General features: G+C 47.2%; 1 protein-coding gene across 3 annotated transcripts in view; it reads right to left on the bottom strand.

Annotated features, from left to right (window-relative positions):
- Nucleotides 1–10,143: 10,143 nt before the first annotated feature.
- Nucleotides 10,144–17,325, bottom strand: part of SLC43A2 (solute carrier family 43 member 2) — a 179,212-nt gene continuing 172,030 nt past the window's right edge. For all 3 annotated transcript variants that reach the window (XM_069615412.1, XM_069615413.1, XM_069615414.1), the window contains one exon: nucleotides 10,144–14,582. In XM_069615412.1, coding sequence (XP_069471513.1) covers nucleotides 14,421–14,582 — 162 coding nt within the window. In that variant the 3' untranslated portion in view covers nucleotides 10,144–14,420. The remainder of the gene's footprint in view (nucleotides 14,583–17,325) is intronic.

Here is a 17,325-nt window from a genome sequence, read left to right as displayed (position 1 = left end):
GGGGCAAATGAATCAGAGTGAGAGACATTGTCAATGTGTTGTGACTTATTGATGAAACCATTTTGATCTAACTTTCCCCCATTAAAGATTGAAGTGTGGAAAGTTAAGCAGTGGTCGGAGTTTTATCCTGGCAGGCGAGTATACCAGGAAAGGACTATTAGAGGTTAGCCCTGGCAGGTTGGTGGACCAGGAAGAACATCATTAAAGTACTGCAATGTGGTAGAGAGCTGTGGAGGCAAGAGGGTCGCAATTCCATTAAAGCATTTTGATGAACTGTGGAAACACTATTCTGACAAAATGTTATTGTTTATGAAGAAGACATGTAAAAGTGGTTGTTCTTCAAGAAGAGAAATTATAACGAATACTGACTGGAAGTGTGAAGACAAAGGCCCTCATTCCGAGGTTGGTGGTAGTCATGGCGCTATTTGCGCCATGACTGCCACCAATAACGGGTCCGGCACCGGTATAGTTCAATGGGGATTTACCAGTGTAGTCTGACCTTTGCGGGACCAGTAAGTCCCCATTGAAAATGCCATTCCCCATTCCCATTTGAGCCCCCATAGGGCTCAATGGGAATGGGGAGGGTGCAAATAACGGGCTCCTGAATGTCAAGCCCGTTATTTACGCCCTGGTTCCTTAACGGGTCCCGTCCATAACGGCTGGTCAGGCCAGCCGTTAATGGTGGGACCCGCCAAGGGACCTTGTAGTAAGGCGGTAAGGGATTACCGGCACCGGTCTCCTTACCGGTGTCTGGTATCCCTTACCGCCCACCTTAGAATGACCCCCAAAGTCTTTTGCTTTATTAAGCAAGAACCGTGGAACTTTGACTATCAGTTTGAAGAGTGATCATTTCTGTTTAGCACAATTCAAGTGCCAAGTGGAATACTTATGGGCTGAAGAGAACCTTGTGTTTTATTTCAAAGGGAGCTTGACTATTGAAAAGAACTTTCTTGATTTGAACTTTGGTTTTGAAAATCCTCAGTTAATCCCGGGAAGGGGATCCGACCCTGGTTTCAAGGATACGTGTTTACAAGTTAATGTTTGAATAACACTGTTAACTTTGTTGAGTTTGAACGGCCATCATATGCTACCTGTATGATTTCTGTTGTATGTATAAGTGTGAGGGACAGATACCTTTTTAGAGTGTTTTCCTTTATTCTTAGTTTGACAGGCAGGGAACCCCCTGTTAGGTTACGGAAAGTGAGCCGTTTTTCTCACCCTTATTATTTGAATGAATGGCTACCTGTGAGAAAGCTCTATCTACTTGTCTGTCTTGCATTTCTGACCCCTCACATATGCCAGCGCAGTCCCAGCCACGGCCCTCCGCTGAGAGGATGCTTGTGCGGCTGCGCTGAACAAGGTGCCTCTCACCACCTCTTTCAAGATGATAGTATGGTCTGCTGCCTGTCAAAGCACTCCTGCCTGGGAGAGAAGACAGGGGAGTGACCTGCATTTCTGTATCAGACTAAAGCGCACCTGACTGGGGGAGAGGAGCGGCCTAGGCCGCCACAGTAATTTTACAATACTCCTGCCTGCAGAAGAGAATGTGGTGCGGCTGGGACTGCTGCAGCCTTCACAGAAGTAAAACTCCGGCCTGGTGGAGACAAGAGCACAGCCTTCGCTGCCAACATGGCAGTGGGACCTTCTCCCGCTTGGGGTTGACCCTGGGGCTGGAGAGGGTGCGACCTGGACTGCTATTGCTCCTGCGCCCCGTCCATCACCACAAATCGCTCTTGCCTGGGGGAGCCCACAGATGGCGTGACCTGGCCTGCAGCCACAACGAACATCCCTGCGGGAGAAGATGAGAATGGCGGCAGACTCCATGAATGACACTTCTGTCTCGTATATCATTTCACAGGTTGACACTGTGTGACCACGGTACTGCAGCCTCCAATAATTTGGGTGATGCCAGATGAGTATGTGTAACTTGGGCCTCCCTGGCTACTGTCCAGTTGTGTGTCCACGGCCAAAGCAAGAAGCCAGGTGCCCCCGGCAACCATGTAAGTCTGTATGACCAAGGAAATCCAAACACAGCGCGGTCCTGACCACCGGCACAAGAGACTCCCGATTGTCCTCCGCAAGTTGTAAGAACCACCCTAGGCCTAGTGGGGCGCTCTCTACTCTGCTCTGGACTAACAAAGTATTCAATTTGAAAAAGTACTAAATATGTGTCATTTTAACAAATGTCTATGTGTTCCTAAACTCCCACCATGATAGTGAGCAATAAGGCGACCCAGACATCAGTGTCTCCCTGCTGAATGCCCCACCATCAGGACTGCAGCCGGAGTGGCCGCCGGAGTCCCCGGATGCAGATTTACCGGTTAATTAAAGGTGCTTTCAACTATTGGGGATTAGTAAAAGTGTGTGGTCTGCAAACACCATGACTGTGTCTAGCTTTGTGGCGACGCTGCCCCAGCTCACGCGTCAGGAGCCAGTCATGTCCCTGCTCCCTAAAAGATGATGGTGTGTGAGGTCGACCTGGTTTTCTGCAGCCCAACTAATGCTCAAAGAGGACTCCATAAATATGTACGTTTGATGCTGTGAGCCTGCATGTCATTGATTGATGTGTTTAAAGTGGTCCCAGTAATTATGTGTGTGTGTGTGAAGCTGTGATCCCGCAGACGGTTGGCATGGCATACGGATCCAGTAACTGACAGTGCTGTCGTCCGTTGATTGGAGTTCCCTTCTCCCTGCTGAATAAAGTTTTCCTTGTGATGTGTTAGGACTGCCTATATGTCACCTGCAGTCCACGAACTCTGACCAACACCCGCAAACTGAGCAAACAAATGCCTTATAGAGGCTGTGTATGTTTCAATGTATGTGGTTCTTGTTTACCCCATGGTTCCCGAGTGGACCCAGTAATACTGTTTGTGGCTGTTGATTTATTTAATTGTTTGTTGATATTGTCTTTCTTTTGTTTGTTATGAAAAAGGAGGAATGTGATGATGTCACCGCTGAGCCACAGGGCTTGTGCGGTGTCACATGTTTAAGGTCACATGTGTGACCAGGTGACCCTGGTTAATAAAGGAGCCGAGCGGGCTCGCACTCGGAAGTTGGAGCCATACACCTGTGTGAAGCGTGCTTATTGTAGCCCAGCGCTGCTGTCTGCGTTTTTTGGTCCCCAGGGACCACCCTGCCTCCTAGGGCAATCTTTCAACGTGGGGACCAGACAGGCTGTCCCCCATAACATCCTGTTTCTAACCAACATTCAACCCATTATCTAACCAAGCCCATTAAGCAATAACAGTACCCCTCAGGTTTGGTGGCTAGGTAGTAGCAGCAATGGTCTCTCTTGCCTCAGGCTTACAAAATGGAAACTCCTGGTGTAGCTGGAGCCCCTGCAGCCCCCATGGTGTGCGGGCCCCTACCACACAAGATCTGGGTGGTACCTGGCCCAGTCCTCACCCATAAGGGTGAAGGCGGGCCAGGGAGACGCTCAGAAGGGGTTGGCGTTGGAACTCACTCTTACATGTGGCACATGTCACGCCACGTTCAGCTCCATCCCCTTCTCCCTTAGCTTCCTCTCAGCTCACACACAGGAACCAGGAAGCTCTCACAACTTCCCGATTCCTGTTTGTGAGCAGCATGGAGGAGCCAAGAGTGGCCTGGAAGGACGGACCGAAGCTGCAAGAAAAAGGTAAGAAGGCTTTTTTTAAATATATGATTTGCATTTTGCAATGCAAATGTGAAGTGCATGTCAGATGTATGTATGTGAATGGTGGGTGAATGAGAAGTAATGTGATGTGATGTGTGTTTTTGAATGTTCTGGGTGGGTCGGGCGTGCCTGTGTAGAGATTGCAATAAGTGGATGTAAGAGAAGGTGTGAGTGACTGGTGGGTGAATGAGTATGAATGTGATGGTGTGTTTTTGAATATTGTGGGTGGGTGAGTGTGTGCCTGTGTAGAGAATGCAATGGGTGGGTGTAAGAGAAGGTGTGAGTGAGTGACTGGTGGATGAATGTGTGTGAATGTGGTAGTCTGTGTTTGAATGTTGTGGGTGGTTGTGTGCCTGTGTGGTAAATGCAGTGTGAATGAATGTGAGAGAGGATGTATGGGTGAGTGACTGGTGGGAGAAAGGGGATGCATGTGTGTGTGTAAGGCCATGGGAGACTGGGAATCACTAGAGCATTTTTGACACATCCTTTATTGACTTTGCATGTTTTACTGGTATTTTCGGTCAAAGCCAAGTTCATGTGTGTACCTTGCTTGACTGTCATTTTGGTTCAGTCAGTCAAGCCATTAATGCTTACTGCGTGGCATGACATTTATTACTCTGCATCCTTAAAAAAGCAGGCATGATAAGTAGTGTTACCTTGCTAGACTGATGTTTTGGCGTAGCGTCCTGTATATTCTTCCCTGTAGCATGACTTTTTATTAACTGAGCATCTACGATGAATCAATCATGATAAGTGTTCTTATGGGTTTAAACTGGCTTACATTGGAACCAGTTTGGACAGGTTTTCATATTGTGACATGTGACTTTTAATGGCCAAACCAATGGGAGTGTGTTCTTACATAGGAGTACTGGCATATATTGGCAGAACCAGTTTTTTGTCCACTGCCAGTAATTATACTATAAAAAAAAACATCTTAAAGCGAACATTTTAGAAATGTGATTGTTAACATATGTGATTCTTAGCATGCACCACATTTAGAATTCTGAACCTAGCCCGCGTCGCATCTAGATAGAAAGGTGACTGTTAGCACGTGCCACACTAGTACGGAATTCTGAACTTTAGCTTGTTTCGCATCTAGATAGAAATGGGACTGTTAGCATGTGCCACAGTAGTACGGAATTCTGAACTTTGGCTGGCGTCGTATCTAGATAGAAATGTGATTCTTAGCATGCACCACACTTAGAATTATGAACCTAGCTTGCGTCGCATCTAGATAGAAATGGGACTGTTAGCATGTGCCACAGTAGTACGGAATTCTGAACTTTAGCTGGCGTCGTATCTAGATAGAAATGTGATTCTTAGCATGCACCACACTTAGAATTATGAACCTAGCTTGCGTCGCATCTAGATAGAAATGTGACTGTTAGCATGTGCCACAGTAGTACGGAATTCTGAACTTTAGCTGGCGTCGTATCTAGATAGAAATGTGATTCTTAGCATGCACCACACTTAGAATTATGAACCTAGCTTGTGTCGAATCTAGATAGAAATGTGACTGTTAGCATGTACCGCACCTAGATGGAATCCCACAATTACAAGGACAGCAATGCCAACTAACCAACCAACAATTCCATCCCTCTGCATACACCTCTCAAACTATAAACAAACACAACCACAAGCCTATAACGCAGCAATCCGCACAAACGTCACAACAATGCAACAACAAAACAAACCACACATAGACTTGCACAACAGCACACGACGACTACGGACCATAAAACACCCCAAGCCCAGCCAACAGACCCACCGGGCTGAGGCTGCCAACAGCACATCACTGCTCTCTTGCACTTTTCCAGCTTATTCCCTCTAACCCACCCCCTCTCCTCCCCTTTTTCAGAGGCGCCAGGGGACCACTTCGGTGGTGATAGTGCGCGGTACAAATGTCCTTTAACATTAACATGAGTATGGTCTTATATGGAAATACTAGCATATGTTGGTGGAGCCAGCATGGAAATGTATGGACACAGGCAGCATGAAAATGTTTTTTATACCAGCATATATTGCAGGGACCGGCATGATAATGCATTGGGATACGCCCTGTGCACTTTTGGTGCCTTGCATCTATTGTACTTGTTTTCTTTATTTACCCTACACTCTACAAAACCGATTGTTGGCCTTTTACCCAAAGTGTTGGCCTTTTACCCAAATTGTCGCAGAAAGTGTGCTGTGTAATGCAGCATTTTAACCCATTATTCAAAACATTTTCTCAGGGGAGGGAGGAGAATCCCCCCCGACACCCCCTCACCCCCAAACCCATTTTCGTTAGTTTGGGCTCCCTCACTACGCTTGGTCGCATTCGTATACTTGTGGCAAATATTAACACCCTGCAAAAATAATTACTCACCAGCCACCACTGGTGGCGCGTATATTTGTGGACCAGGCACTGCCCCCATCTTTCTACGCTATGTGAAACATTTAAGCTTTGAATAAAAAAAAATGTATTTCTTTGTAATATTATAATAATATATTTTTTTTATATAACGCGCTTAATACCAGCGAACCAGTTTCTAAGCACGGGCCTGGGTTTCAAACCTGTGCTGCTCTTTGTTGACTTGCTGTGGCCCCTGAGCTATCCTCCCTGCCCACTTTCACCTCCAGTATTGCATGCCCCTGCAGGGGCATAATCATCATGGACATTGCGCACACATGGTGGTCTGGGCCGGCCCGGGGTATAGCGTGCCCTGTGCTTTGGGGAACCCCATATGTTGTACTATGACATTGTCTGACAAAGGGGTAGTGTGCAGTGCGCGCCTTGTAGTCTGTCAGTGAGCCCCTGAGTGAGAAGCAACTTGTGGGGTTTTTTCAATTTAAAATAACTGTGGTGCTATAAATGTATGTGTGCAGCAATGCTATTACATTAAACAGTGGGGCCTTTTTAAGTCTTCTGGCACCCAGTATTATGCTTATATAATAAAAATTATGCGGGGTATGGGGTATACTGAAAGAACCTTCCCCATGTATTATACTCCAGCAAAGATAAAATTATCAGGTGCACTCCCCTGTGTGCACGCAGACCAGTCTAATAGGTTTCTTCTATTGTAGTGGTAGCCGACTCATAGATACATTTATTACCAGGGAATTTTGTTGATACTATATCCTGGTCAATGATTAATTTTATGTGCTTGCTCGTGCAGCATTTTGCTCCTGGGTAAATAGCAGTGCACGCCTCCCCAGTTCAGTGCTTTTTTGGCTTGTTTAACACAGCAAGTACTTCTGTGTCCATTGATCTATAGATATTTCATACACTAGCTGCAGCCTGCATTCGAGATTTTGGTTACCCTGTTACAAGGAACTGCATTATGTATGTTTTACATATAGACCCCACATCGAATCTAGAAAATGAAATTCCACAAATGTGTGATCGTGGATAAATCATGCCTCCTTCGTTTCCTATTTCTGGCTGAAATGAGAACGCACTGAAACACGGGTGCTAGACGCTTCTGAAAAATCTGAAGGGTGTTTGCCATAACTTCCCGAGATCTCACTTGGGGGCGGGACCAAATAACATCACTTCCTGTGATGTCATCGGGGTCAAGGGTCGTGCAATGTCACTTCCGCTACCACTGGCATTTTGGTGAAATGACGTCCCTGACTGTATGCTTACTGCATCCCACCCGGGAACAGGGAATATGCTCACATTTCAGGATTCTCTCTGATACCACTGCATCCGGTCATATTTAAGCAATAGGCCCCGAGTGGCGGGGGCATTACCGAATCAGGTAATGCCCCGGGGCCCATAGTTATAAGCCCAAGCAAAGCACTGTTGCACTACAGCATTGTTGCACTACTGAATTGATCCCTGAGGTGTTCATCCAGTTGGTTGTTGAAATTGCATTTCCTAGCTAACTTCCTCAGGCTTGTGATGTACTGCTCCATACATTCGCCTTCTTCTTGTCCTCTTTTCCTTGCCTGCAGATGCCTCCTTAATTGGCTGGTGGTGGACAGTGCGGACCTCAGCTCTGATGCGCCGACTTAAGAGTTCCGACAAGTGGATGCTATTCTCGCCTTGCATCAATTCCGCTTGCATGGCGTATACTATGAAGGTGGTAGGGGAGGTTAAGATAAAACTGAAGCCAGGAGCGATTTTACCTCGAGCAAGACAGTACCTCATGCCTCAAGAGGTTGATGAGGGTATTTTTCAGACTATTGTTGTATTCATGGCAGCCACCAGTTAACATTCTGCGAAGAGACTTGATGACATAACTTTAACATGACGATTTCTTTCACTGACAAAGGCATGGTGTGTTCCACTCTAGGGATACATTATATGAATGTGGACGATTTCATATTGGCATTTACAGGACAAATGGCTCTGCGAGGTGTGCCAATGGAACCAGAAGTTTTTCTTTATGGGGTGAGCATTCTGTTAACATGGATACCTGGCTTAGTGGGAAGGACTATGAGAATATCTGATTAATGTTTATTTAGACCACAGATACCGATGGACGAAGAGGGGGGCAGATTATCCCCCTTGAGCTAGATGCAGCCATAGCACTAGGGGAAATAGCAATGCTCGAAGGAACAGATGACGAGGGCAGGCCATGGAGAATAGTGATTGCCATTGCGGAAGGGTGTAGATTGACTGACGTCACTGACGATGACACGTTCAGAGATGATCCATCAGACGATGAAGTAATATTCTCCAAGTATTACATATTGGATTAGAATTGAGAAAAGGGAGAACCCACATCGAATGGCGATAATGCGACAGGGTCCAGCATTTTTTGATGAAGACTTGGAAAAGGTGCCAAGCGTTTTATGGACTACAGGCCCTTATCGCTCCCAGAGTGTCTTGGGCTTAAATGTTTGGTCGAGAGGTAGGAAACTATACACACGTCGTGTGTCCCTCCAGGGGAATTTGAAATAACACCCTGGCAGAACTTAAAATGGGGCGTTTTCCATTTGGGCCTCTGGGATTTAAGGCAGGCTTTATGTTGAGTGGGGAGAGGAAAGTAGGGATTCTCTAGGCCGTAGAGTGGGGAAAGGAAAGTAGGGATTCTCTAGGCCTTCTTAAATTAAGGAATGTATGTCCCGCCACTCTCCCTACTGTACGCCTTGTAGCGGGACGCAGTTCTGTTGACTCGCATCAATGCTTTGCTCCCCTCAATGTCGATCGTTGGGTATTCGGAACCAAAACTGTGGATGTTGCATCGAATGACGTCCAACGTTTTTCAACCTACGTGAAATTGAAACCAAACGATGGCAGAAAAAAAAACAATCTGAAGACATCGCCGTGCGAAGGATCATGGATCACTGTACATGTAGGATGGAGACAGTGCAACAGGAACACCCCTGTCGACGACGAGCCTCAGAAGTTATGTTATGTTACTGGGATGTATACGGAACCCTGCTGCCATGTTCGTGGTCTCCAGGTCCTGTGGGGATCTGAAAGAGCGATGGGAAGGACAGGTAAATGGAGAGAGAGGGAAAATGCAAGATGGCTTTACTGTGGAAATAACCTGGTTACCGTGTGTGGGTATCTTTTTAGGTGTTCTGTGCCACGGGCATACCGGCATCGTTGTCCAGATGGGTACCTTAGTTTCTGGGGATGCTATGGTACGTTGGCTGGACGGGTGGCATGTAAGTTGGCTGTAAAGGGTTCTAGGTCATTTCATCGCGCGATGAAACAAGGGGTTTTTCTCCGTTGATATTTCAACACGAAAACTCATTGTTTTTTTATTTTTGGGGGGTTCCCCCCCAGCCCCATCCCCTTTATTTATTTAACTATTCCCGAACACCCACACCCCATCTATATATTTTTTTAACCCCCTACAAAATGTGATGAGTTTTCACGTTGAAATGTCAACGGTGAAAACCCCAGCGTCCTATCATCTCACGATGAAAGGACGGTGTACCCTGTACAGGTGGTGAGTTTTGCTGTGTGACGTCTACAGGGACTGATTTTGAACTGCTGCACGCGTGTGATATTGTCTGTCTTTAGTGCGCTTGAGCATAAAAAGAGTGTTGGTCTCGGTAAAAAAATGCAGTCGGGCAACAATTAAACCAGGTCAAACAATCCAGCTCAAGCGAACAATTCCTAAAGTGCAAAATACAGAGCAACGACCGTTAAAGTGGGACACACAATGCCTACAGTTGGGAGGGGCAGAGGGCAACAGTTCATGTAGGTTGCTAAGAAGCAGAATACATGGGTGCACAATGAAAGGGAGCCAAACAATTCATATAAGATGTGGCGGCTCTTCTCCTTTGGCTGCTTGCCGGCTTCTCTTCAACTGGCTCCCTCTCGTCACTTCTGGAAACGGCCCTGATCTGAAAGTTTCAGGCAGCGCGTCCAGTCCTTTTGCTCCGTTTTTGTTTCTCTTCTCGGCAATGTACTTGCTCATGGTACTGACTTTGTATATGTGACTGTTCGCCAGTTGTGGCCAGATTCACACTGCATGAAATCCTTTTAATGAAGTAACAAATACGCTGCTAGTGTGCGACGCAATATCAATCCAAAGATATCAACACCGATTCAAACGTCTCTTTAATTATTTAACAATTATATTTTGAACATTCGAAAAGCATATAAAAAAATTCCTGAAAGGGAAACACACAGACAGACCCCTCACACATATGTATATAAAAAAGTAAAGACATGTGAAGGGAACATCTCCGAAATGGTTAAGGAACAACCAAATGTCCGCACATTTTAAATAATGCCTGAAATTACTTTTCTTTTTATAAATGCCTTAGTAAAAAAAAAAAACAGATTATTCGACTGAAATCATGATTTTTCATGGAGTGATTGGACGAAAAACCAGCGGTGGACAACAAGTGAAGAAGTGGAGCCCCTCCCAATCCGTTTCAGGGGATGGCACTCAGGCTACTGACAGAAGTGCACAGTCCTCCCCACCAGGTGCCCTGTGGGGCACCAAGCAACACTGGATGGCTCATGAAAAGACAAAGACCCAGTGTGGGAAAGACAGACAATAGCAAACATTTCACAAACCAAAGGTTTGATTCAAGCAACTGTTTCAACCACCATCGAAAGAGGTTTCCAACCTGGCAAATGTATGTTTCCAGTCCTACCAAAAATGCAATACTCAAATGGATTAGGCCCATCCCGTGAGAATATTTAACCCCCCCTTGAGACCGGTCCCACGCCCTTAAAATGGGATCCCATCCCCTTCCCCACCCAAGACACATTCTCAACCCACCTCTACCTCAAGTGGCATTCCCAGCTCCACAAAGTGCCATCCATGACACCAAAAGTGCTGTTTTTGAAAAGTGCTGCTTTTTTTGGGTATGACATGGGGGTACCCTGAGCTTCAGAATATTTTAGGACACAGGCGTGTTTCCATCTCAAGTAAGTATTTCTCTTAACCCTCTTTTTTGTGGACTAACCTGTGCCTCTCTATACATGTTGCTTTGAAACTAACCTTTTAAAATCCAGATGAAAATACCCTTTTAGGATCGGAGTGAAAGGGCCCACGATAGGTGGTACTGGACACGCCCAGAGTACACCCGGTGTCCTCACCAAGCATCACATCATGGGCACGGGTACAGGCGAGAGTTCCTGGGTCTGTACCAGCGTGATGGCGGGGAATATTCAACAGCATGTGAATACATGAAAGACCCAATACTGGAGAATGCAGGCCAAGCGGTTGCCCTCCTTGCTACTTTCCTAGAACTGAACATCAACATCCTTGCTCTTAGACCTTTTGGGGTGCTCCCTCTAAGCACGTGCCCACAGCTTTTCAGAGAGGTTCAAATAAGCCCCAAGGAATACCACAAAGTCATCTACATCTCTGGTCCAGGACTGCAAGTCATGTCATAATAGCCCTGCCCTTAACCCCGTGTGTTTGGGGGTAATGGGCGCCAGAGTGAGCCTAGCCATAGACATCATCTTTTTGGGGTGCCCCAGATCAGCAGCTACACAGTAGGAAAGTGGGCAGAGGGTCTCCTAAGGAAGTGAACAAACACAGCATGCATTCTGAAACAGTCCCATGTTTCTGGAGATCCTGGATTGTATGCAACAGGTTCTTAGCTCATTGTGTACTTGCAGGACACACTAACTGGGCCAGTACGCTGCACTTGTTGTTTAGCACTTGCGATCCTGCTTCAAGCAAAGTGCTGAAGAGCTGGTGTCTTTCATGGAAGATGGCATTGGGCCTACTCTCCTGTCTTCATTTAGTGCTTTTCAAATCGGAGTGTATTATGGCTACCCTAGGAATCCAAATAATATTATACTGTACTCTATGGCCTGGCACCCAGGAGCAGTCTTCCTCTGCCGCAGCAGATGCGTCTATGCAGCCATCAGAATACTGTGTGCCCGGTGGAGACACTGCATGAACGCGTGGCACTATGCCATTGGTCCGCTATTGATCGGATTTGGGGACACCTTTATGATTGTCGGGGAGTTTGCGACTCTATCCATGGCATTTGGGAAAGTGCGGTGGCAAGATGTGCATTGTAAAACGCCCACGGCCAGTAACACTGGTCAGAACTTGGTAGAATTGAAAGAAGACTTAATATGGGGTTCAAAGGTTCTCCCATAACAGAAAATGTGCAAAGAGTAGTGGTACTGGGTAATGATGTGCCGCTGAACTCTCCCACGCTGCCCATTTAGCACACGATTTCCAGCTTCCATAATGCCCAGTCGGTATGGTATTGTTTATTTATATAGCGCCTATACATATTTATATAGCGCCTAGTGAGCAGGTACTTGTCAGTTTCCATAATGCCCGGTTAGCACATTGTGTCCAGATTAAGCCCGTGTAGCACACAATATGCTGTGCTTGGCTCAGAACCTGCAGATCCTAATTTTACTAACATAAGAAATCATGAGCACGTTGTGGGGGCGTCATTTGCTGTGATCACCAGAGGACATTTGAGCTCAAACAGGAGGTTCACCTATGGGTGTTTTAATGGAAAAACAGGGGGCCAATCAGCCATATCCGTCTTGCCTACGCACGCCACCACCCTAAAAGGCAATTTTTAACCACGACTAAAGTGCCACACCCACCCCTTCCAATGAAAGTTTTGGTTCCAGTCACTGAAAGTGCAATTTCTGGCGGCCCAAAAGTGCCTCATAGTAGCACTGGGTCGGGGGTACTCTTTACTCAACGTTCCCCTTTTCTCGTCGCTCTGGCTGTCAGGGCCTGTGTACACTAATGAAAGGACTCCGTTGTTGTCGTTGAAATCTGCATATTTTAGTTTTTCTGCTTCAGCTGTAGTGTCATAGTGCCCTCTGCTGACAGTCCCTGGTAGGGGACCAGCCTATTTATGCAGCTGAATAAAAAAGAAAAAAAAAAACACAAAATCAAGCACCGACCCCGATTGCATACTGTCCCCTAGAGAAGAATGGGTTTGTGTGGGTATAGGCTGGGCTGTGGTAAAGTATAGCCCAGGGACCTTCTGAGCTTGGCAGCCCACCTCCCCCGTACGCCTTCATTCCTTTCATATTGCTTACATGTGGTTTTAGAGTCTTAGAGCGCTTTGTTTCGCTCGGAGCCTGGCACAAGTTGACACAGTAGCGTATCAAGTTGTTCTCGAGTCCGTTTTTTTTATATTAGGGGAGGAAAGTTGGGCACTGCCCTCCCTGCTCTGTGAAGAGATGCAAGCTCCAGTGTAGTGATACGGGGCGAGAGAGTAGGGGAGACGCACCCGTTGCTGTTCAGAGAAGAATACATAACGGCGTAATACCAAACAAAGTGACACGAAGCTAGGTAGCAGGACCAGGAAGTGGGGGGACGGGAGGCAAGGAGACGTACAGCGTGGCAGGCCTACAATGAAGAATGCAGCAATCATCTTGACAGGAAGTGATGGAGTCACACAACATGACAGGGGGCAGGCAGCAGAGCAGGCTGTTCTGCAGTGGGACATGGGTATTTAAGGCAGGGTGGGGGACATGCCGGGTCTAGTGATGGGCGACAGCATGGCAGGGAGTTGTCCAGGAGATTTACGATGTGGATGTAGGCAAATACTTTCTACGAGAGACAGCAGGGAGTAAGACAGCAAGGCACGGAGTAGTGCAGCGGGCTGTGGGAGCATCTGATAGCAGGGCACAGAGTTGTGCAGTGGGTCAATGTGGGCTTAAAGCTGGGGAAGGAGGTAACGATTGGGCACACGACCATGCATTGTGGCAGAATCTAGTGCAGAAGAGTAGGTAGTCAAACAGCAAGGCAATGAGTCAAACATTGAGTCCGTGAGTTACATACCAGGGCAGGGGCTCAAGGGGTGGGCGGGTAGTAGAGTAATGTGGAAGAGAAATGGGGGACGAGTGGCAGGGAGTCAGACATTGGGGCGCGGATAGGCAGAGAGCCATACACCTGTCCCATGAAGTGGTGTAGCGATGTAGAGCCGTACAGAAGTGCAGCCAATCACACAGTGGGGCAACAAGTCTGGACATGTAATCAAACAGCTTAGAAAAACAGTAGGGCGCCCTAAACGCGTAACAGGGCCCCGTACTGCGTGACCGGAAGCCAGCGCTTGGTCAGTTACGTTGGCGACGCAGGGTTCCTTGCCTTTGATGACTACGCGCAGGTTCCCCCCCCCCCCCCCCCAAACTCCCTTCCCTGCGGGGCGAGGAGTGCAGTTCGGCGATGAAAGGTCCGTGGAACAATTGGCAAATAAAGTTCAGGTAAAAAAAAAAAAAGACCCTAAAACACTTGATGAGGAGAATAGAGCAAATGAAGGGTCACGTTTTCCGTTCCTCGGGACAACTTGTGCGCAGTCTAGCCTGGAGTCGACTGGGCCTGGCGGCGGGTAGCACCCGGTGGTGAGGCGAGCAGTCCTGAAGTCGCTACACAAAGGCCTCGTGGTTGGGCGAGCCGTTGATTTTCTGGAAGAGTTTGGCATCTTCCCTCTTCTGCTGCCGCTGGCGCTCCAGCCGCCTTCTGTAGCAGATGAGGTATAGGGGCAGGCAGAACCCAAGCATGCTCACGCCCAGGAGGCCGACGTTCACCTGAAGGGGAGAGGGAGGCAATGAGTGGAGGTGCCACACGAGGGGCAAGGGCGAGTCAGTTGAGAGGAGGAAGGAGAGGGGATGGAGGCAATGAAGAGACAGGCAATGGGTACCAAACAGGGCATTCATGTGTAACAAGGTGGAACAGAAAAAAGGGAATAACAGTGAGAGGTTCCATAAGTAGCAGAGACGGGTGATAGAGGAGGGGGATGTAAGTGGGGGGTGAATAATGAGAAATTGGAAGAGTAGAGAGAAAGAGGGGACAGGATATATAATCCACAAGAGAAAGTAGAGACATGCAAAGAGGTGCACCGAGAGAAGCACCTGTTTTACAGCTTTCTATTTACAAACCAATACAACAGATGTCCACAGGCAAGATGGCTTCCTATCAGGCTCCACCCACACGCCCTGGCTTATCATATCTTCTCAGCACCCTTCCTTACTATGAGGTCTCCGCCCAGCACTCTACCCTACCTGCAGGCTCTCTCAACAGCCCTCCATGCTGCCATTCTCCACCCATCAGTCTACCTTAAATGCAGACTTTCAACACCCTTCCATACTGCCACCTAGACCCTTACCCTAGCCACAGACTTTTATCTTTACAAGTTGGATAGACTGGGTGTCATCTACACTAACTACGCAGATGACACTCAGATCCTCATCCCCCTTTCGGGCAACTTCTTGGAGGACTCAGCTTTGGTAAACAAGATATATCTCCTCATTCAGGCATGGATGGCATCCCATGGCATTCCTCTGTCTGAATCACGACAAAACGGAGATTCTGTTCCTCGGCACAGAGACAGCGATTAAAAAACCTGACCCGAACTATGGCTCGTTTAACATTGACAACAATGTCATCAAAATGATGCCTGCAGTCAAAACCCTTGGGGTCTATCTGGACTCAGCACTCACTTTTAAGAAACAAATGAACTCCCTAGCTTTCCCCACAGCCTATACTTGCAAACTGATCCGAGCATGTAGACCATTCCTAACAGAGGCTAGCTGCATTACCTTAGCTAATGCACTTATCATATCCAGATTGGACTACTGTAATGCCCTATATGCGGGATCTAACAAGTATATCCTTAACAAACTCCAAACACTCCAAAATAACGCTCTTAGAGTAGCCTTAAACATTCCCAACAGAGCCCAAGTCTCTACCTTCAGAAGGCTAAAAATTAAAGACAGGATCACCCTAAAAACTCTTTTGCTCACGTCCAAATGCCTCAACAATACAGCTCCTCCCTATCTAGCAAACAGAATCAACAAGAGAATCTCAAACCGCCCCACAAGAATGACTAACGCTTATACCTTGATGGTGCCTAGATATAAAATTAGTACAGCTGGCGGCGCTAGCTTTCCAGTCATAGCTGCCCAAACCTGGAACAAACTCCCCTTAGAACTTAGAAAGGACCAACCCTACCTAAGTTTCGGGTGCAAGGTTCTTTCATGGATACGATCTAATGACATCTAATGTGATCACTCTCTTTTACTAAAACCACTTGTCCTGAGTGACACCTCCTGACTATGCCCTTTGTTAACTTGACCCCCTATAGGGACCTCCGACTACCACTGCTAGTATTTAGGAATTTCACTGGACCCTAAAGGGACTACAAAACTGTGGTTGATTGTTACTTAGTTCTTTATGCTTCTGACACCTGGCATTAACTGTATAAGTATATTCAGACTAACACTGATGAACTGTCCTACTGCCTATTTTGCTTGTCACTGTAACTAAGTTCTCAAGTATCCTTGTAATGTTTGCGCCCGGCTACCTGCGGGTTTGGTTTTGCGCTATATTAAATAAACAAACAAAACAAAACAAAACATCTGTCTCCACAAAAGAACGCTTGCTCACATGCGCTCTCTCAGCACCCTTCCGTGCTGTCAGTATCTCAACCAAGCATGATACCTTACCCAGCGACACTCTCAGCGCTCCACCCACAGACAGACTGAGCACCCTTCCTTACTGCCTGCCACTACCCACCGCCCTACCTTACCCACAATTTCTCAGAACCCTTCCTTACTGTTAGTGTCTCCACTCTGCACCTACCTTGCCTTATAAACTCTCTTTGCACTCTTCCTTACCTTATACACTCTCTTTGCACTCTTCCTTACTGTTAGTGTTGCCACCCTGCACCCTACCTTACCTGCAGACTCTGGCAAAATGCTTCCTTACTGCCAGAGTCTCCATCCAACCAGGATCCTATCTTACCAGCCCAATCTCTCAGCACCCTTCCTCCATACTGCCAGTATCCACCCAGCATTCTAGCTTACCCAAACTCTCTCAGCACCCTTACTTACTGCGAGTGCCTCCACCCTGCACCCTACCTTACTTGCAGACTCTGGCAAGTCTCCATCCACCTAGGATCCTATCTTACCAGCCTAATCTCTCAGCACCCTTCCTCCATACTGCCAGTATCCCCCCAGCATTCTACCTTACCCACACTCTCTCAGCACCCTTACTTACTGTGAGTGTCTCCACCCAGCACCCTATTTTACCAGCATACACACTCAGTACCCTTCTATACTGCCAGTCTCCACCCAGCATCTTACCTTACTCTCATACTCTCTCAGCACCCTTCCTTCCTGTTAGTTTCTCCAACAGACATGCTACCTTAACCACAGACTCTCTGACCCCTTACCTGTACTATCAGACTCAACTCCACTCAGCACCCTACCTTACCCACAGACATTCTCTGCATCCCTCTTTACTGGCTGAGTGAACACCTAGCAACTTAGC

The sequence above is a fragment of the Ambystoma mexicanum genome, chromosome 9 (assembly GCF_040938575.1).
Source record: "Ambystoma mexicanum isolate Mex_15411 chromosome 9, UKY_AmexF1_1, whole genome shotgun sequence".
In the NCBI taxonomy this organism is placed as follows: Eukaryota; Metazoa; Chordata; class Amphibia; order Caudata; family Ambystomatidae; genus Ambystoma; species Ambystoma mexicanum.
Note: the sequence above shows the minus strand (reverse complement) of the source record. Positions and strands in the feature narration are given on the sequence as shown.